This window comes from Leucopleurus acutus, assembly GCF_964270905.1.
Source record: "Leucopleurus acutus genome assembly, chromosome: 13".
Lineage (NCBI taxonomy): Eukaryota > Metazoa > Chordata > Mammalia > Artiodactyla > Delphinidae > Leucopleurus > Leucopleurus acutus.
Genome location: NC_139155.1, coordinates 64,956,952 through 64,975,668, shown reverse-complemented (window position 1 = coordinate 64,975,668; position 18,717 = coordinate 64,956,952). Strand labels below are relative to the sequence as shown.

The window sequence follows — 18,717 nt, the reverse complement described above, 5'->3', positions numbered from 1 at the left end:
AAAATGTCCTTCAGTAGGTGAATAAACTTTGGGACATTCAGACAATGGAATTTTACTCAGTGCAAAAAGAACTATTAAGCAATGAAAAGACATGGAAGAAACTTAAATGCATATTACTAAGTGAAAGAAGCCAATCTGAAAAGGCTACATACTCTATGATTCCAACTATATGACATTCCGGAGAAAACAAAATTGTAGAGACCATAGAAAGATAAGTGGTCACCAGGCGCTGGGCAGGGGCAGGAAAGGGATGACCATGTAGAACAGAGAGGATTTTTAGGGCAGGGAAAATACTCTGCATGATACTATCATGGTGGATAATGTCATCATACATTTGTCCAAACCCACAGCATGTAAAACTACAGGAGTGCACCCTAATGTAAACCGTGGACTTTGGGTGTGATAATGACGTGTCAATGTAGGGTCGTGGATTGTAACAAACGTCCCACTCTGGTGGGGGACGTTGATAATAGGAGGCTGTGTGTGTGTGGGAGAGGGGGCATATGGCAAATCTCTGTACTTTTCTCTCAATTTTGCTGTGAAATTAAAACTACTCTAAAAATATCTTTTAAAAATAGTGGGCAAAAGACTTGAACAGAGTCTTCACAAAAGAAGATACGTGAATGGTCACATTAGCACGCGAAGAGATGCTCAGCATTATTAGCCATCAGGGAAATACCTCAACAAAACCACAAGACGCCACTACACACTCAGTGGAATGGCTAGATTAAGAAGAGTGACATTGCCAAATGCTGACGAGGATTTGGAACATCCAGAAGTCTCATCAATTGCTAGCAGGAATGTAAAACAGTATATGCACTTTGGAAAACAGTTTCCGCTACGGTTAAACATACATTCATTATTTTTTTTAACATCTTTATTGGAGTATAATTGCTTTACAATGGTGTGTTAGTTTCTGCTTTATAACAAAGTGATACGTTCATTATTAAACTCAGCAATTCATTTACCCCAAAGAAATGAAAGCATACATCTACACAACTTGTGCAGGGATGTTCATAACAGTTTTATTCATCATGGCTAACAATTAGAAACAGGGCTTCCCTGGTGGCTCAGTGGTTAAGAATCCGCCTGCCAATACAGAGGACATGGGTTCGAGCCCTGGACTGGAAAGATCCCACATGCCGCGGAACAGCTAAGCCCGCGTGCTACAACTACTGAGCCTGCGCTTTAGAGCCCGCATACCACAACTACTGCCCGCGTGCCTAGAGCCCGTGCTCCGCAACAGGAGAAGCTGCCGCAATGAGAAGTCGGCGCACCATGGCAAAAAGTAGCCCCCACTTGCTGAAACTAGAGAAAGCCTGTGCGCAGCAGTGAAGGCCCAATGCAGCCAAAAATAAATAAATAAAATAAATAAATGTATTTTTTAAAAAAACAACAACCAATTAGAAACAGCCAAATGTCCACCTGCAGGGAAATGGGTTAACAGATGATGGTATATCCATACAGTGGAATACTATTCAGCCATACAAAGGGATATATGCTAATACATGCAACAACACGCATGAACCTCAAAAACTTTATCTGGAGCAAAGCCAGACACGAATGCATACATATGGTATGAAATTATATCAAATTCTGAAAAAGAAATCTGACCTGTAGTGACAGAAGGCAGGTCCGCGGTTGCCTAGAGCCTGGGGTCGGGCAGGGTATTGATTGCAAAGGGGCACAATGGAACTTTGGAGATGATGTGACCGGTCTACCTTGATGGTGGTGGTGGTTCATGGATATGTACACCTGTCAAAACTTATCAAACGTAAACTTAATATGGATACATTTTATTGTATGTAAATTATACCTCAATAAAATTGATTTTTAGCAATCAGTTCCTCAGAAAATCCTTCCCTGACCACTCCCCTCTCAAACACCCCTTGGTATATTGTATTTTCTTCCACTTCATTTCCCCAAGTTTGTTTTGTTTTGTTTTAAGATTTTTTTGATGTAGACCTTTTTTAAAGTCTTTATTGAATTTGTTACAATAGGGCTTTCCTGGTGGTGCAGTGGTTAAGAATCTGCCTGCCAATGCAGGGGACACGGGTTTGAGCCCTGGTCCAGGAGGATCCCACATGCCGCGGAGCAGCTGAGCCCATGCGCCACAACTGAGCCTGCGCTCTAGAGCCTGTGAGCCACAACTGCTGAGCCCACGTGCCACAACTACTGAAGCCCGCACGCCTACAGCCTGTGCTCCGCAAGGAGAAGCCACCGCAATGAGAAGCCCACGCACCACAATGAAGAGTAGCCCCCGCTCACCGCAGCTAGAACCGCTAGCCTGCTCGCCACAATGAAGACCCAAAAATAAATAAATAAATAAAGCCAAAAATAAATAAAAATTTAAAAATTTGTTACAATATTTATTCTGTTTCATGTTTTGATTTTTTGGCTGCGAGGCATGTCGGATCTTAGCTCCCCATGCAGGGATCAAACATGCACCCCCTGAATTGGAAGGCGAAGTCTTAACCACTGGACTGCCAGGAAAGTCCGCCCAAGTTTGTAATTGTGTTTTTATTGGTTTCCTGTTAACTGCCTCCAGACAGGGAGCACCGAGAGGTCCCAGACCCCATCTGTCCGGCTCACCACTGATGGCTAAACACCAGGCCTGCACACAGTAGGTGCTCAACAAACACCCATTAAACAAGGGGATGCAGGGCTGGTGAATGGAGAGGGCCCGAGGGAAGAGCAGCAGCCGGCTGGGCCCCAGCCAAACCTGCTGAGCTAGAGTTCTGTGGACCGGATGACCTCCGGCCTGTCCACGCGGGGCCCTGGCTCCACCCCGGGGAAGTTGAGTCTGTGCAATTCCTCTGAGATGTCCATGAAGCTCTTCCCTCTGGTCTCAGGGAGGAAGAAGCCAGTGTAGACGGCCCCACAGACACAGACACAGAGGAAAGGAACATAGAGGAAGTGGGACAAGCCCTCCTGTGGGTTAAGAGACCCAAGCTCTGGTGTGGCCCATTCAGCCCCCACATGGAAGGCCCCACCACAGGTCCTGATGAGGGACTCGACCCTCTTGGCTCAGATAAGCCCCATCCCCTTCAGTCTCACACCTCCTGGATGGAGCCTCCCCTGGGGTTCTCATGCTGACAAGGACAAAACCTACGGCAGGGCCCCCGGGAGGGAGGGGCGGGCAGGCCTACCACGATGAAGGGGAACCCCAGCCCGACTAGGAAGAGCATGGTCCACATGAGCATCCCGCAGACCATGTAGGCAGCAGGCCGGGCCATCTGGTCAAACAGCTCTGTGGCCAGGATCCCGGTCACTCCGGCTGGAAGGAGGAGTGGGGACAGGAGGCTGCCAGCCAGGGCTCCCTGGCCGGCCTTCCCCCCACCTTGCCCCAGACAAGAAAGTGGGGCCCTTCCAGCGCTCCTCCAGCCATTCCCTCCCAGAAGCCTGTACAGTGGGGGGAGGGCACACCCAAGCATCCTTCACCCAGACATCCGTGCTCCTTCAGCCAGGCCCAAAGACAGGAGCTCTTCCCACTCACCAGGGCCAATGCCAAAGCTGAGGATGAAGGCAAAGACGCAGGACATGGCCAGGTAGGGCATCCAGGGGAGGGAGCTCTGCGGCAGAGGGGCGGGGGTGAGGTGGTGGTGAGGGGAGGTCAGGCGGGGCCCAGCCGCCCGGCCCTCATCCACGCCCTGCTACCTGCAGGCACAGGGCCGACGCCCCGCCCTCATCTACGCCCAGCTACCTGCAGGCACAGGGCCGCTGTGAAGACGCTCCCCCAGCAGGTCATCAGGCCGTACCCCACCATCAGCAGCATCCGTCGGCCCACCCTCTCGATCACCACACACTGCAAAGGAAAGGAGCCCTCACTGATTCACTGGTGTGGGCCACGGTCGCGGTCCCCTCGGTTTGCGGGCCAGCAGTGGGGAGGGGCCTCATGAGGAAGCCCGGCAAACTAGATGCTCGATAAGTGCTTGCTAACTCGCCGTATTTTAACATAGCGACCTGAAGTGGAAGTGGCTTAGCGCTGAGGCCTGCGGTCCCCGGAGGGCCAGCACCCCCAAGGGTCCGCCGCAGGGCTGGGGGATGAGGTGTCATCCCGGAGGCAGACTCACGCTGAGCAGCGTCGCCAGCAGCTCGCAGCCCCCGGTCCCGATGGCGGCGTACTGGACCTTCTCCGGGGGAATCCGCGCCTGGCTGAACACTGCCGACGCGTACGCGTACACCTGCCGCGGGGGAGGGGGGGAGGGGCGAGAGGCCGAGGCGCACCGGCCCTCCCCGCCGGCCCTTCCCCCTCCCCTCTCCCCCCAACCCCGGCCTGGCCCGGACTGCTCACCGTGTCGTTCCCGCACAGCTCCATGGCCCCGCCCAGCACCACCAGGCTCGTCACCTGCCTCCGCAGCGCGCGGTCCCGGAACAGCTCCCACGGGCGCCGCGCGCGCCGGCCCTGGCAGGCGGCGCGCTCCCGCTCCAACTCGGCCAGCTCCTCGGCCAGGTCCGCGGGGCCCCGCAGCCGCTGCAGCGCTGGGGGAGGGGGCAGGGCAGAGGACGCTGAGCTCCCCTCCCCCAGGCACTCTGTGACCCCCACAGTGAGCTGCCCACGCCCACCTCCTTTCGCCTTCCCAGCGTCCCCTTGGTCTGATGGGGATGATCAGTTCACAGCACCACGGGGCAGAAAGGGCTTTAGAAACTCGGGGTTGTGCGGGGGCATCACACAGGACACAACTGGGGCCGATCTCCACTGCAGTCTCAGTTCACCCCGCCCTGGGCCATGGGATTTGGTAGCTGCTTCCACTAAAGAGGCATGTATACACCCGCCCCTTGGTGCTGGCCTCGGCCCTGCGACTCGCTCCGGGCCCGTAGAATTAGGCTGTAGGAGGGCGTGCCGCGTGTTCCAATACAGCCTCAAGAGACCTGCTGGTTTCTATTTGGTCTTCTGTCATCATCATAAAAACTTGCGGTGGGGCTGGCCCACTGGTCCCAGGAAAAAGCAGAGATGGCCCAGCTGGGACCGTCCTAGTTCAGCCAATGCCCAGCTGACCTACACCAGTGACAGAGCCTCCAGCCAGACCTAACCTTCATCAGCCAACCCGAGAACTCAGAAGCTTGGGCTAAGTAATCGTTTCCTTGGTCTCCCGCGGAGGTGCGACTGTTAGGCAGCAAGAAAAAAACGGACTAAAAAAACCCCTGGTATGGGAGTAGGTGACGCCATAACTAGGACCTATGACATGCAGTGTTGGTTCCTAACCAGGCAGAGGACGGTGAGGAGGCTGGAAGAATGAAAGCCCGTGTAACGTGCAAGAAACAAAACAGGTCTAATGAACTTCTGGACTTGGGCAAAGAGATCTCCAAGCGTCGAAAGCATGAGCTAGCTGCCTTTACCTGAGTATTCTGAGCTGATTGTAAGGAAAATGAGCTCAAAAAGACCTTCAGAGGGAACACAATTTAATCCAATTTAACTTATTTCAGAGCTTGCTAGGTTAGTTAAATAAAAAAGAAAAAGAAATCTGTTTTTCATCTCTAGCTTCTCCATCTAGCAGAGTCCTAAGTTAAATCACAACCTGAGAGCAAAGACTAGATCCAGAGCAAGGCCAGCGAGCTCTGGGCTGAGGGTAAAGATCAAATCAAGGGTATGGCTTCCTGCAGTGCCTCATGGACCCTCCGGGCTGGAAAAACGGGCATTACAGAGGCTTAAGGGTATTGGTCCTCCGCAGCTCGACATGCCCTAGATTCCAGTAATTAGGTTGCAAGAGAGAAGCATGTCTCGACAAGAATTGTGGGTGTGGCTTTCTGGCACATAAATCAAATGCACAGAAAGTTCACATCATTTTTGGGGAAAGTTGTATTGACAGAAGCTCTGCCGGCCTGGATGAAAAGACACCAAGATGGTTTGAAATGTAAAGACTTCTGTGCCCCAGTTTTCTATAGGTACATTTTCCAGGGCCCTCTTCAGGTGTCAAGGAAGGTGATAGAAAAGGAAGGCGATAATGTCAGGAGGCTCAAAGTCTGATCTTAAATCTACCCCGAACAGCTGAAGAGTCTTGACTAAGTCCCTGTCTTCCTTTAGGCATTTCTAATCTGTACCACGAGGGTGCTGAAGAAAATGATCCCTAAGGCCCTTCTAGTCCTGACAGTCTACGATTCTCTATGTCACAGCCTGGACTCCACTGAATAACATAATCACTGTTTAACACTGAATTGTCTTGTGGGGTCATATTACAGTTAAATGACTCCAAAGTGCCACCGTGACACCCAGATTCTCAGTGGCCTGGGGAGCCCCTCCCTGGGGGCAGAGCCAGGGCTTCATGCAGGAGCACTCTCCATCCCAGAGCAGGGGAGGCTGGCAGCGTTTCCCCAGGGGCACTCAGCATTGCTGTGGATCGGCAACTGCTTTCTGCCTCCTTGCCGCCTCTTTTTTGAAAAACATTTTTTCACCAGTGTCTGCTGAGTGCGTGCGACGCGGAAGACTTCTGTTTACCTCCTGGGTCTTTGGCTCAAGAAAAGGCATATATAGACTTGACATGATCTGAAGACCCTGGACTTCAAGCCTGATGCCATGATTGGGTGAGACTTGGTGGGGGTGGGGGGTGTTTCCGGATAGCACTGAGCATGTTCCTGCTCAGGGCAGGGACATGAATAATAACTGTGGCCACCATGGCAAGCTGGGAAGAATACATTAGTGGGCCCTGGTCTTCGCCCCTTGCCACATGAGTGGAGATGCCATGGATTTTCCCATCTCTGGACTTTGGGTTCAGTGACGTGACTCTCCTTGGCTAATGAGAGGTTAGTGGGCAGGAAGGGACCAAAGGTTTGGAAAGTGCTTGTGCAGTTGGATCTGCCTTCCGGGCTAGTCTGTCAGTACCAAGAGTGCGAGGAGCAGTGTGTGCAGCAGAGCTGAACTGCTCCAGCCCAGACCAGCCTCAACTGGCCAGCCCCAGCTGACCCCGACACCATGAGCCAGCCCAACGTAAAGGATCGTGTGCTTTAAGCCAGAGATTTGGGGATTGTTCCTTCGGCATCATTATCGTGGCCATAGCTAACAGGGAAGACCATCAGCCCAGCTGGCATTGGGCCCTTGAGGTCTTACTCAGTGTTTCTTCATCTTGCATGTCAGGCAGGGGGCAGGTGGCGCTCCTTCTCTGCACCACCCTGGGGGTTCCCAGATGGCAGGTGCTGGGTCTGTTCCATCCCACTGCCTTGGCGCTTAGGACAGCCCCTTGATAAAGAGCTCTGAAGGGATGGATGGATCATGAAATTGAGGCACAAAGAGAGGGATAGCTTTTCCTGAATAAATGCGACCCAGGAAATAAGGACCCACATGCTCTGGCCAGATGTGCCCCATGGTCAAAGGTGGTCTGGGGGCCCAAGGTCAGGGACTCACCTGCCAGACAGGCCTCGGAGTCTCCACAGTCAATGAAGAGGTAGCGTGGGCTCTCGGGGAGCAGGGGCAGGGAGGCCAGCTGGAGCACCCCAGGCACCAGGCAGCTGGCCAGCAGCAGGGGCCAGGCCTGCGGGCCACCCAGGAGCTCCCTGGGGAGACAGAGGAGAGGCTGGGCCAGGTGCCTCCTTGTCAGAGCTCTGTCCCCTACCGGCCCCCCTGAGGGCAGAGGGTCTGCATTACCCTGTGCCTCTTCCCAACCAGCTCTGGGTCTGGACACCCAGGTAGGGACCCACGATAGGACAGGGTCATAGCCCCACCTCATCCCTGGCGACTCCTCTCCCCAGGGCTCTTCCCAGGGCACAGGGCTCTGCCCTCACCTCCCTTTTCTGGGATAAACAGGACACGCTCCCTTTAAAAGCCCAAGCCTGCACCCTCTCCTCTTTGCTCCCTGATCCGGAGAGGCGAGAAGAGGGTGACTCACACCAAGTGTGTCTGACTGACACCACACTGGCCAGATGCACATGGACAGGGTTTCAACGCCTTCATACAAGGAAGCAACGCCTTAATCCACTTGGGGGGGTAGGGGAGAAATTTAGGTGAAGAAGGGCTTTCCCTGGCATCCCTCCAACCTCTCAGTGCACGTGGGGTGGGGGGGCGGCACTTACCTGAGTCCAACCACCTGACCCATCACGACCCCCAGGGCGGCGAAGATGGCTGAGGTCATGGCCACAGCCCCTCGGAGCTCCTTGGGTGCGCTCTCCCCCAGGTACATGGGCTGGACGTTCATGCTCACACCTGGACATGAGCACAGCAGCCGTCAGCCACAGGCTGGACTCCCGCAACGCTTGGGCCCGCCTCTCCCCGCCACCCCCGCCCGCCCCCGCCGCGGCCTTGGCGCCACCAGCCCATCATCTACAGGCACTGAGTGCCGCTCCCTCAGCCCAAGCGCTCTGAGGGGTTCCTCCCCACCTGATATAGGGCCAGCAGGACTCCGGTCAACTCCCAGGACTTCTGAGAGAGAAGCCCTATCACCGGGAGGAGTGTGAGGGGCTCAGAGGGAGCAGATGCCCACCAGCGGCCCCGGCTCTCACCTCTCACGTCAACTACCACCGCATGTTCTCCCCCATCTTGCCTTCCCTGGGGACGCACCTCGCACCCAGGCAGCCAGTGGGAAAATGGAACTGGATGGCGCCCCCACTGCCCACCCCAGAGGGTGACAGCCGGCAGAAGCTAGGAGGCCGCAGTACTGGGGCACCATCCACCTGGGAACACGTCAGGGAATGCTGCTCCACCCCCTCCCTGACGTGGGATCAGGAAACAGCCCTCAACAAGGTCCTGCCCCCTCTCTGAGCACTGGGTGGGGGGAGCTGGGAGGAAGGGGGGTACACTGATTGCCAGAAGCTCTCCCATGGAGGTACACCCACTCTTCCTACAGACAATTAGGGAGGGATTCCTTCTGTGCCAGGTACTCAGGGCACAAAGTTTGACCTGGTCCCTCTTCCCTGAAATGCGGGCTGTTCTGAGTGACTCACTTCTAAGTAGACTGTGGCAAAACTGATGGTGTATGACTTCTGAGATTAGGCCATAAAATGCACTGGGACTGTGTCCTTGCGCACACATGTGGGCTTCCTCTCTCCCATCACTTCCTCTGGAGGAAACCAGCCGCCATGCTGTGAGAACACTCAAGCAGCCCTACAGGGAGACCCATAAGCTGAGGAGCCCGGGCCTCCTGCAAACAGCACACGAGGGCGCCACCTCAGAAGCAGGTCCTCCAGCCCCAGCCAAACCTCAGGTGACTGCAGCCCTGCCTGACAGCTTGATCACAGCCTCCTGAGAGGCCCCAAGCCAGGACCACCCAGCTAAGACACTCCTGGTTCCTAACCCAGAGAAACCATGAGTTAATAAATGTTGCTGGTGTTAAGCCACTAAATTGTGGAGTACTTTGTTTCACAGGAATAGATAACTAACTAATAAAGACATCAGCGCCTGGCTGTATAAACAGTAGGAGTCAAGGGGGATTGTTGATGGGCACCCCTAAAAGCCCAGGTGGACATGCTCAAAATTCTGCTCCCTCCCGTGACAAGCCCCAGAGCCTGAGGGGTCCCTAAAAGGCTGCTCTGCTTCTGTAGGGAAGATCAGATGCCTTTTCATCTTGACTGCCAGGAAGCTCCCAGCTTAGAGGACTTCTGTTGGTTTAAGTTTGGGGATGTTTGCCCTCCCATCCCTTACAACTTTTCCATTTTTCTAGATCCACTTTAAGTACCTGGTTATATGACCCTTTTAAGATAAATCATATCTAATCATTCTGCAAAAAAAAAAAAAAAAATAATGGTGGGCATGAAAGGAAAACAAAGCAATGAATGAAGGGAATAAAGAGGATACAGGAAAGTGTAGGAACAGAGGCAGGAGGGGATCCACACACACACACACACACACACTGTACCTGCGCTGACGCCCACGAGCAGCCGTCCCAGCATGATCATCTCAAAGGAGCCTGCTCTGCGGCTGAAGCCAAACAGGGTCGCTGCAGCCACCACGAAGATGTTATTCACCAGCAGGGACTTCTTCCTTGGGGAAGCCAAACACAGGCGAGAGAGGTGGGTTCAGTCCTGAGGACCACCCCTGGGGACCCTTCTCTGAAGCTGCAGCCAGCCCTGATCAGACCTGTGTGTGCATGAGGGGACTGAGTCAGGAGTGTAAGCTACACGAACAGAAATGACGCTGGCCGCTGTAGCTGGGGTCACTTGTGGGATGCCCCCAGGGGCCTACTCCCACCCCCGTCCTCCAATATGCCCCAAATTACTCTCCTTTCTGCCTCCGCCACGGCTTGAAGTGACAGAACTCGTATGGCTTTATCCCTACAGATTGAGCATTGCTCTCCTCAAACTCCTCTGTAAAGCGAAGGGCCTAACATCTGATTTCTCAGACTCGAGGAAACCCTGGGGAGGAAGAACAGGGGCTTCCGGAGTGAGGGAGGGGACAGCTGGGGAGCCAAGTGCATTGCAGAGTCATTGTTCAGAGCCTTCAGGACGGCTGGGTGGTCTCTGCCAGGCTGGTTCAACGGGACAGACGGCAAAACAGGAAGGGGCACTGGGCATGTCAGCAGCGCCACACGATGAGGCGTCAGCTCTGGGCTCCTGACACCGCGCTCAGAGGCGCCGTCATGCAGGTCACCCAAGAGAGGCCACAGGAGGTCATATGGCGCATGTACTGACAAGGAAATGAGCCACAGGTTTGTGCTGCTCCAAACCAACAGCACAGGGGTGAAAGATGGGTCAAAGCTCAGATCCCCTGGCCTAGAGAATGGAGAATGACCGTGGATTATAACTTGATCCTGTGGTAACTCCAGTTGTGACTTATAAGCCACATACGGCTTCCTCACTGATATAAATTAATACAGTACTTCCAAGACTTTCCTGGTGGTCCAGTGGTTAAGACTCCACGCTTCCAATGCAGGGGGCACGGGTTCAATCCCCGGTTGGGGAAGTTCTGCATGCCAATGCCGCACAGTGCAGCCAAAAACAAAAAAACACAGTACATCCATTGTAGCTATTTATCTGGCGAATGCGTTTTGCTGCATTTCAATACACAGACGACAGCAGAAACACTTTACTTCCACCCGGCAGGGAGAGTACTGCACCTTTACCGACCTCCTTAGGGACATGGCAGCTCTCCAGCTCTGGGCCACACCTGCTCCATGGGGAGCTGCCCGCCTCAGGCATCTTGCTGGCCCGCTGCTTTGATGACTTTATGCTGAAAGGACCTGGGGAAGAGGAAGCGGCAAGTGCACCCGACGTCTTGGTAACGTACAAGCATGACAGAGTGGGAGCCGCCACACCAGTGGAGTTCCTGACATCCGAGGACACATTTCCTCCAAAGTGCAGGATGGCTTGCTGCCCTTCCTCTAAGAAGGATGGACAAATCTCAGATGGCTTCTTTCTACTTTGGCGGCAGCCTGTCCCACAGTGAGTGTCGTGATCTGACACCTACACTGGATATTTGCAAATCTGGAAGCTATGAGTGGAGTATGCCCTAGTGGGTCCAAACCAGCTGCCAGAGGCTCTGCCCCTCGACCCTCTAGACCTGGGAGATTGTGGTGCTCAAAGTGCCCCCAAGGAGAATCACAGTGCAAGACCTAGGATTTTGGAGCAAAGCCACTACTTCAGTGAATTACTACCCCCTTAATCAAAAATAACTCCTGGCTGGTCACTAGGCCCTAGTGGAGAATAAACACCAGAATGGGGTGTTTGGCTATTGTTTTAGCCAGCTGAGTCCTGGTTTTCTGTTACTTGCCGTTGATACTTCTGCTAAATACACAAACATGTTATCTGTGCAATTTTGCTTCCAACAAAGGAGGTTACATCAGTGGAAGCGGAAGGATGGGTGCCCATGGAACTCAGTATCGCGTTAGGAACCCCGTCATTCAGAAGTAGATGACCTCAGAGGGTAAGAACCTGCCGAAGGACCCACACCATCAGGACTGCCCTGCTCACTCAAGCATGAAGATTGGGGTCACGCCGATGGGCAAACAGCCTCAGGCCAGTGGAAGTGCTGACCCAAGACAGGAGCAGAAAACCTGAGGATGGACGTTCCCGAGGCAGGTTTTGGAGTGACCAGCTCCAAAACCCAGGAGCAGACCCTCTACCTATGTTTCCAGGTTCTGGATCATACGCTTTAAACTAAATTCATCCACTAGTTTCCTGTTCTTTGACTAGTTTCCCCTACACTTTCTTCTTTCTTCTTCCCATGAGGTGTCTTGAGGACAGTTAAGTTTACCATTAAGTGTGTAGTGTGCAGAATATCAACACGTTAACGGCAGGGCTGGCAGATTGGTCGTCACGTGGAAACTCTGCACTCAGGGAGGACACCTCCGTTGTGTCGTCCCTGGTGGCTGTGACGAGGCAGTGCCCTGGGTGGTCTCAGGAAGGACTGAACCAACTAACGTGAGGAGGGGCACATGGGGAGCTGAATATATGGGTGAAAGGTGCCGACACGTGCTGGGTGGCCAGCCAAGGGGGGGACCATGAGAGCCGCTTGTTTTCCCGCCCGGCCTTGCTTCTCTCCTGCTGTCTCACGGGTGTAGGCGTGTGACCCAAGGTGGGCCAGGAACAACCCGTCTCCCTTGATTCTGAGAGTGAGTGAAGATGCTGGAGGTGGAACAAGGCTGGAGCTGATGCGCTGAAGGCATCTCCCAGGAGGAAAGCCCAGGCTAGGGTGGTCTTGCATCCTGCCCTCCCCAGGCCTGGCTTTTGACCACTTCCTTTTGTCCTATGAGCTGCCCCAGTATCCTTTGCGTTATCACAGTTTTCCATTCAGTCTGTCAGAGTCTGTCTCTCTTGTTTGCGACCCAAGATCTGCATCAGTTGGATACAAAGGGGGGCACTGGGGAGAAAACACCTGTTCACAGTCAGACAACATGTGTTGTATTGGCAGCCATGGGTCCTCCCTCCCTCCCGGCATGGGACTCTTCCCTCTGCCACATCTGCTGGGAAACGTGAGTCACCCGGTGAAACTGCAGGCAGAGCGGGAGGCTGGTGAGGAGTTGACTCAGGCCTGGGCCTGCCGGGCATCCTGCCCACACCCGGGGTGCCCCTCATTGAAGGGCATTTGGGGGTCCACGGGAAGCACTTACCTCCCCAGTGTGATGGCCAAGGGGCCAGCAAGCAGCGCTCCCAGAAGGCCCCCCACGGGGTACAGAGACACGATGAGGGACCACACAAGCAGGACCAGATGGTCGGGCAGCGGCCGGTCAGTTCGCATCCGCCACGTCTCATTGGTGAATTCTTGAATGTACTGTGGACAGAGATGCCAGTCAGCCCCCCTGGGGGCGGGGGCTCCCTCCCCACAACAGGCCTTCTCCCCACAGGCCCTGCCTCTGCAGAGCAGGCAAGTCTCCCCAGCAATCCTAGTCCCTTCAGGGCAGGACCGAACTCACCCAACTGCAGGGCACTGTGCCGTCTCTTTCAAACACAGTGTCTCCTGGAGCTCAGAGCTGGCCAGTCTCTATGTGCCCCTCTGAGTCCACTATCAGCACCCCTCCCCCACTTTTGGCCTGTGAAGCCACCTGCATGGGCCACATCAGCAGGCTCCCTTGATGACCAGCTTTCTGATGGACTTGGCCATCAGTGAGCATCAGCAGAGCAACAGAGGAGGCAGGAGGGGTGTTTGTCCCCAGGGCTCCGTCACTGGGGGCACCTCAGGATCGCTGCAACGCCTGACCAAAAGACCCAGATACCCTCCTCTTGGTCAGAGATGAATGTCAGCGTCTGGCTGGTCTTAGTCCTCCCAACAGGACGTGAGGGAGGACGTGAGGATGACCAGGGGGTGTAGGTGAGCAGGCCAGCTCAGGGTAATGGCTGTTAGCCTGGTGCCTGCCAGGTCCCTCTGGGGGAAGGACCTGTCTGGGGGAGCTGGGACCAGGGCCAGCCTCCCCTCACCTTGGCTTGAAATCCTCAAGGGTGACCATTCAAGGGGGTAGGGGAAGCCTCAGAAGCCAAGGAAGTCTCATTTGCAGGACCCAGTGATGGCCCATGGGAAGCAAGGCCTGAGAGTGTCCTGCTGTGGGCAGATCCCTCTCCAGCGTGCAGGTTTGCACTGAAGTGGACACTCGCATGCTTTTTGAATAAACAAATAAAAAAGCGAATGGAGCTCAGACCCCCCTTTCTAAACCCTTCATTTCATCCTCTTTTAAGGGACTGGGCAGCTATAGTTGTTTCTGCCCAGAATGTACTCCCGTCCCCAACTTCTAAGCACCAACACGCTTTGAGGGAAATTCTTTCCCCTTGACAATTACACCCCCCTACACAGTTGGTCACCTGACCCAGGCCTGGCCAATCAAAGTGCTCCACCCTCCTGACCACATGATTGGTCTAGTGGGCATATGATCCAAACCAGCCAATCAGAGGGCACGTGATCCAAACCAGCCAATCAAACTCTTCCCCAGCCTTTCTGCTGGAACTAACAGGGAGGACTTCTGTTTGGGGGTTCCCAGTCCAGGACAGGAAGTGAGTCTGGTGACAGCTGCTCTCTTGCACTGGGTGGAGGATGATGCCCTGCAGGGATAGGAGAGCCCCAGTTCCATCCTGGGACCTGTTTCCTGCAGCCCCACCTCCTTCACAGCTATGTGACAGGACACTTGCCCTTCTCACTTAGGTGGGATAGAGGTGGCTTCTATCAATGGGGCCGAGAGATTCATCCTTTCCACAGGCATTTACTGAACGTCGGCACAGACCAGGACAGAGTCAGGTGCTGGGGACTCAAAGATGACTTGGACACTGAGAGGAGACCAGCAGGAGGCTGAGACCAAGGGCTGGGGAGGGAGGGTGACTCCAGCTGTGGGGGCTGCTAAAGGACGGCTTCAGGGAGGTGATGGCATTTGGGTGGCTCTTGAAGGGCTTCTTGCAGGTGGGGCAGAGAGGGCTTCCCATCAGAAGGAGTCTTCAAGGAAGGGCTGGGTGCATTTGGGGAACTGCGTTTAACCTGCTTTGATAGCAGAGTTGGGGGAACGAAGGTGGAAGACAGGTGGACAGGTTCTAATCCCAGGAGGCCTTGGACTTCAGATGGATGAGTCTGTCCTTATTCCTGTAGGCACTGGGGAGCCACAGAATGTTTCTGGGCAGGGGAGTGGTTTGATCAAACTTGAGAGGATCTAGAAGGGGGAGGTCAAAGGCAGGGAGGCCAGTGATACAGGCAGGAGAGACGGGGTCTGAACTGGGATTGTGGAAGAGACCCGAGAAGAAATGGCTGGAAGCCAGAGGCAGTTAGGAAGGACTTGGTGTCCAAGAGGGAGGGAAGAGTCAGGGCGGACCCCAGTCACTGGGTGGATGGTGGAGTCATCTACTGATATCAGGGACTCAGGAGAACTTGCCAGTTTCAGGGGAGGATGCAGAGCTGGGTTTGAAATCGCAGGGCCTGTGGAGCATCGCAGTGGAGGTGGACGTGTGGGAGAAAGCGCCACCAAGTGGCTGCTGGCCTGAAGATCCACTGCAGGCAGCGGCTGGCCCTGGCCCAGCACCCACTGGGATGGTGACGGAGCGCATGGAGGGTACATACCGAAGTCGGGGCATTGATGATGGAGAGGTTGTAGCCAAATTGAAAAGTCCCACCAATGCCAGCCGCACAGATGGTCAGCAGCAGGACCCTGCCCTGGAACTGAGGAGAGAGGAGAGGACACAGAGTGCCTGACTACAGCCTCCACCAATCCCAGCACTGCAATCTATCTGAACCAGGCAATGATGGCTCCACTTTGCAGATGAAGACGCTGAGGCAGAGACGAGTTGCCTAGTTAATATGGCTGGCAGGTAGCAGAGGCACCCCTAGCCTTCTGCTCTGAGTCCAGGATCTCACTGCCCCTTCACCCCTGACAGCATTTTCCTGAGATGGACAGCCATTCCCGGCCCTCCTTGCCGGGCTGCCCCTGGGCATGCCTGCTGTGGCTCAGGGGACAATGCCTTGAGCTGGGGCCCCACAGGCGTGAAGCTCTGCCTCTGGCAGGACAGGAGTCCCCGAGCTACAGCGACTCACCCCAGTGAAACTCTCTCAATAGAGTGGCTGGGCCTCCCTCTCTTCCCTCCCAGCCTGTTCTGCCAGGAGGCTAAGAGGAGGGGCCACACGGACCTACATGTGTGGGGGCCTGGGGGGGGCACATGGAGCAGCAGAGAGCAGCCCGGGTCGCAGTGCCAGCTCTGCCCTTCCTCCCTCATCTTCTCTAAGGGGCTTCCTCGCTGGCCCTGGTGACGATAATGGCTACCTTCAGGCTGGGGGACAGCCAATGCGCATGTGCACTACACACACCTGGTACAACAAAGGGCAGCTTTTCATCCTCATGCAGCACCCTTAGAGATGGAGGGAGAACTCCCCAAGGCACCCAGCTCAGCGCCCTGATGCCCCATCATTAGATTGGTATCTTCTTCGGGGGATTCAGTCTTGTTTATAATTTTCCTCTTATAATTTTTAATTACAAAATAACCTGCTCGTTAAATTTTTTGAAAATCCAGTGTACGCTAACAGTTCTCCACTCTCCCAAAGAGCAGTGAACTGCTTCCCTCAGATATTTTCTGAGACATTCACAAAGTGGTTAACTATACAAAAATCAAATTGTTGATCTTTTCCTAGTAACTCTATACTACCTTTCTTGCTCGGGCAAATTGTCCCTCAAATATAAAGCACTGTGTCATATTTATTACTTTTTTAATACTTAAATACAAGTTTCAAGTCAGAAGGATGTTTGGCTAAGGGCTTCCTGAAGAATCTCCGGAACCTGAAGACTACTTATTCATCGGTCAAATACCAAGTGCCTGTCCCAGCCAGGAACTGAGCTGGGAGGCACATACAGTGCGGCGGGGGTGTGGGGTGGGGTACGACAGACCTGCTTTCACCGTATTGTGAGAACATGGCCTGGGGGTGGGGAGGTAGAGGAAGAGGCTCTGAGGGCAGGTTCCTGCCAGAGATCTTGCCACAGGTCTGCAGGCAGGTCTATGACAGGCACCCTGGCTGCCTGCAAGTTCCTACAAGGTCTAAGTAACTTCCTCCCAAGCCTGAAGCCATAGGGGGAAGCCAGGTGAGAACCCAGGAGTCCCGTCTCAGTCTCACTGGAGTCACTGGAAGCACCCTGCTGGGCTGCCCGGAGGTGAGAGTTCCACTAAGAGAGCAGATCTGCAGGAAGCAGCAAGTCACGCACCGCCTGATGAGAACTGAGCCCATGTGGCAGGGGTGCCGGCAGGTCTCCAAGACTTCATTCCATGAGATCGTGCATGGAGATTGCCTAGTCCTCTGACTGGTCATGGAAAGCATTCAGACATTAGCTATGGTGGTGATTATTAAGTCAGTGAATAAAGATTTCTTGCCTCCCTACTGTGGGCAATAAATCTACTGTTCTAGGTGCTGGGGATATAGTAGTGAACAAAAGAGACGAAATCCGTGACTATTCCAGCGGGGGAAGACAGGCAGTAACAAATAAACAAGGAAAATACATAGTAAGTCAGCTGTGCGACGTAGACAGAAAGCAGGCGAAGGGGAGAGGGGCGTGTCTGGGAAAGGTGGTCAGGGAATACGCCATGAGAAGGGGGCCTCCGCACAAAGACTTGAAGGAGGTGAGGGGAAGCGCCATGCAGGTCAGCGCCGGTTGGCGGGGTAAACCCTGAGGCGGGGTGGTGAGCGTTATAGGCTTGCTCTTCCCGCTGCCCCGCCCCCTCGGTGCAGCAGGACGGGAGGACGGAGTTTAGAACCAGCGTGGAGGAGATGAAGGTTGGGGAGAGAAGTGAAGGTGGGAAACAGGCCCAGGACGGGATGAGGCGGCCAGGACTGCAGTGCCCAGGGGCTGCTGCTGCTGGGGGCGTGTCCGGCCCATACGAGGACCAGAGGGATGCTAGCCTGGGACGCGGCCGGTGCGCAGGTCCCGTGCGCAGTGCGCACACTGCGCCCCAGCCCAACACTGCGCGTGAACACCTGCTCTTGTTCGTCTGGGCCGAGCACCTAGCTCCACTGTGCACACTCAGATACTTCTGTACACTGGACGCGTTCGTTGAGCCTTCCCAAGTGCACGCCAGTCCGCAATCCCTCATCCGATAAGCCTGGGCCGGCAGGTCTCGGAATTCAGACGTTTGCGAAAAGCGGATCGGAGTGGAAGAGGGAGGCGCATGCGTAGTGGGCACTTGCGAAGACTCGCTCAAAGCTTACCTTAGCCAGAGCGCGCGGCCAAGACACGTGCGCAGGCGCACAGGGCGTTAAGGGTGTGGGGGGCTGGGGTCCCGCGAGCGGGTCACCTGAGTCCGAGGCTGTAACGGCGGCTCGTGTTCATCCTCCATCCCTCCCTTTCTGCAGCTCTGAAGGTGAAAAGCCACTGACTCCTTACTCGGCCGAGCCTGTGGCCCATCTCCGCAGACCGGAAGGGGGCTCAGGTCCGAAGTCACCACGGCCAGCCCCTGCATCCGCCTTCGCCTGTCGTGGCCGGTGGCTCTGATCAGCGCGCTCCAAACTCGCACGAAATCCCGGCCCTGGCCCCTAGTCCCCTCGTCTCCTCCCCCGCTGCCGCCTCCTGAGTGACTCTCAGCCCGTCACTGCTGCGCTCCCCTTTGGACCTCCGCCGCCGTCCCTTCCGACCCCTCTGCCCGGCCTCCTCTCACCCCAATCAGGCGCCCCTGCCCGCCTGCGGGAGGCCCCTGTCCCCAGGCACTATGAGGGCCGAGCCCTTGATTCCGCACAGGCATCCCCACTCTCCTCCAGTACAGGTGTCCCCGCCCTTTCCCCCCAGGGGAGGGACAGGATTAGGAGGGCCAAAAGGCAGACCCACAAATCTGGAGAGCTCTCATCCGTCCGTCCTGGCAGAGCCAGTGACTTGGAAGGCGGGTGGGAGACCCAGTCTCGGGCTGCAGCCCAGG

The 18,717-nt window shown here is 55.1% G+C and overlaps 1 protein-coding gene across 2 annotated transcripts; it reads right to left on the bottom strand.

The window, feature by feature from the left end:
- Positions 1-2,730: 2,730 nt before the first annotated feature.
- Positions 2,731-18,144, bottom strand: SLC2A11 (solute carrier family 2 member 11; the record flags this gene model as incomplete). 2 transcript variants are annotated; one of them, XM_082852536.1, is made up of 12 exons in its annotated part: positions 2,731-2,931; positions 3,150-3,277; positions 3,497-3,572; positions 3,704-3,805; positions 4,074-4,184; positions 4,295-4,482; positions 7,340-7,488; positions 8,005-8,134; positions 9,783-9,907; positions 12,972-13,132; positions 15,392-15,490; positions 18,103-18,144. In XM_082852536.1, the coding sequence occupies 12 exons, from the start codon at positions 18,142-18,144 to the stop codon at positions 2,731-2,733; spliced, it is 1,512 nt and encodes a 503-aa protein (XP_082708662.1). The 2 variants fall into 2 exon arrangements, with proteins under 2 accessions (XP_082708662.1, XP_082708663.1); XM_082852537.1 differs by having other exon boundaries at positions 15,392-15,484.
- Positions 18,145-18,717: the final 573 nt, after the last annotated feature.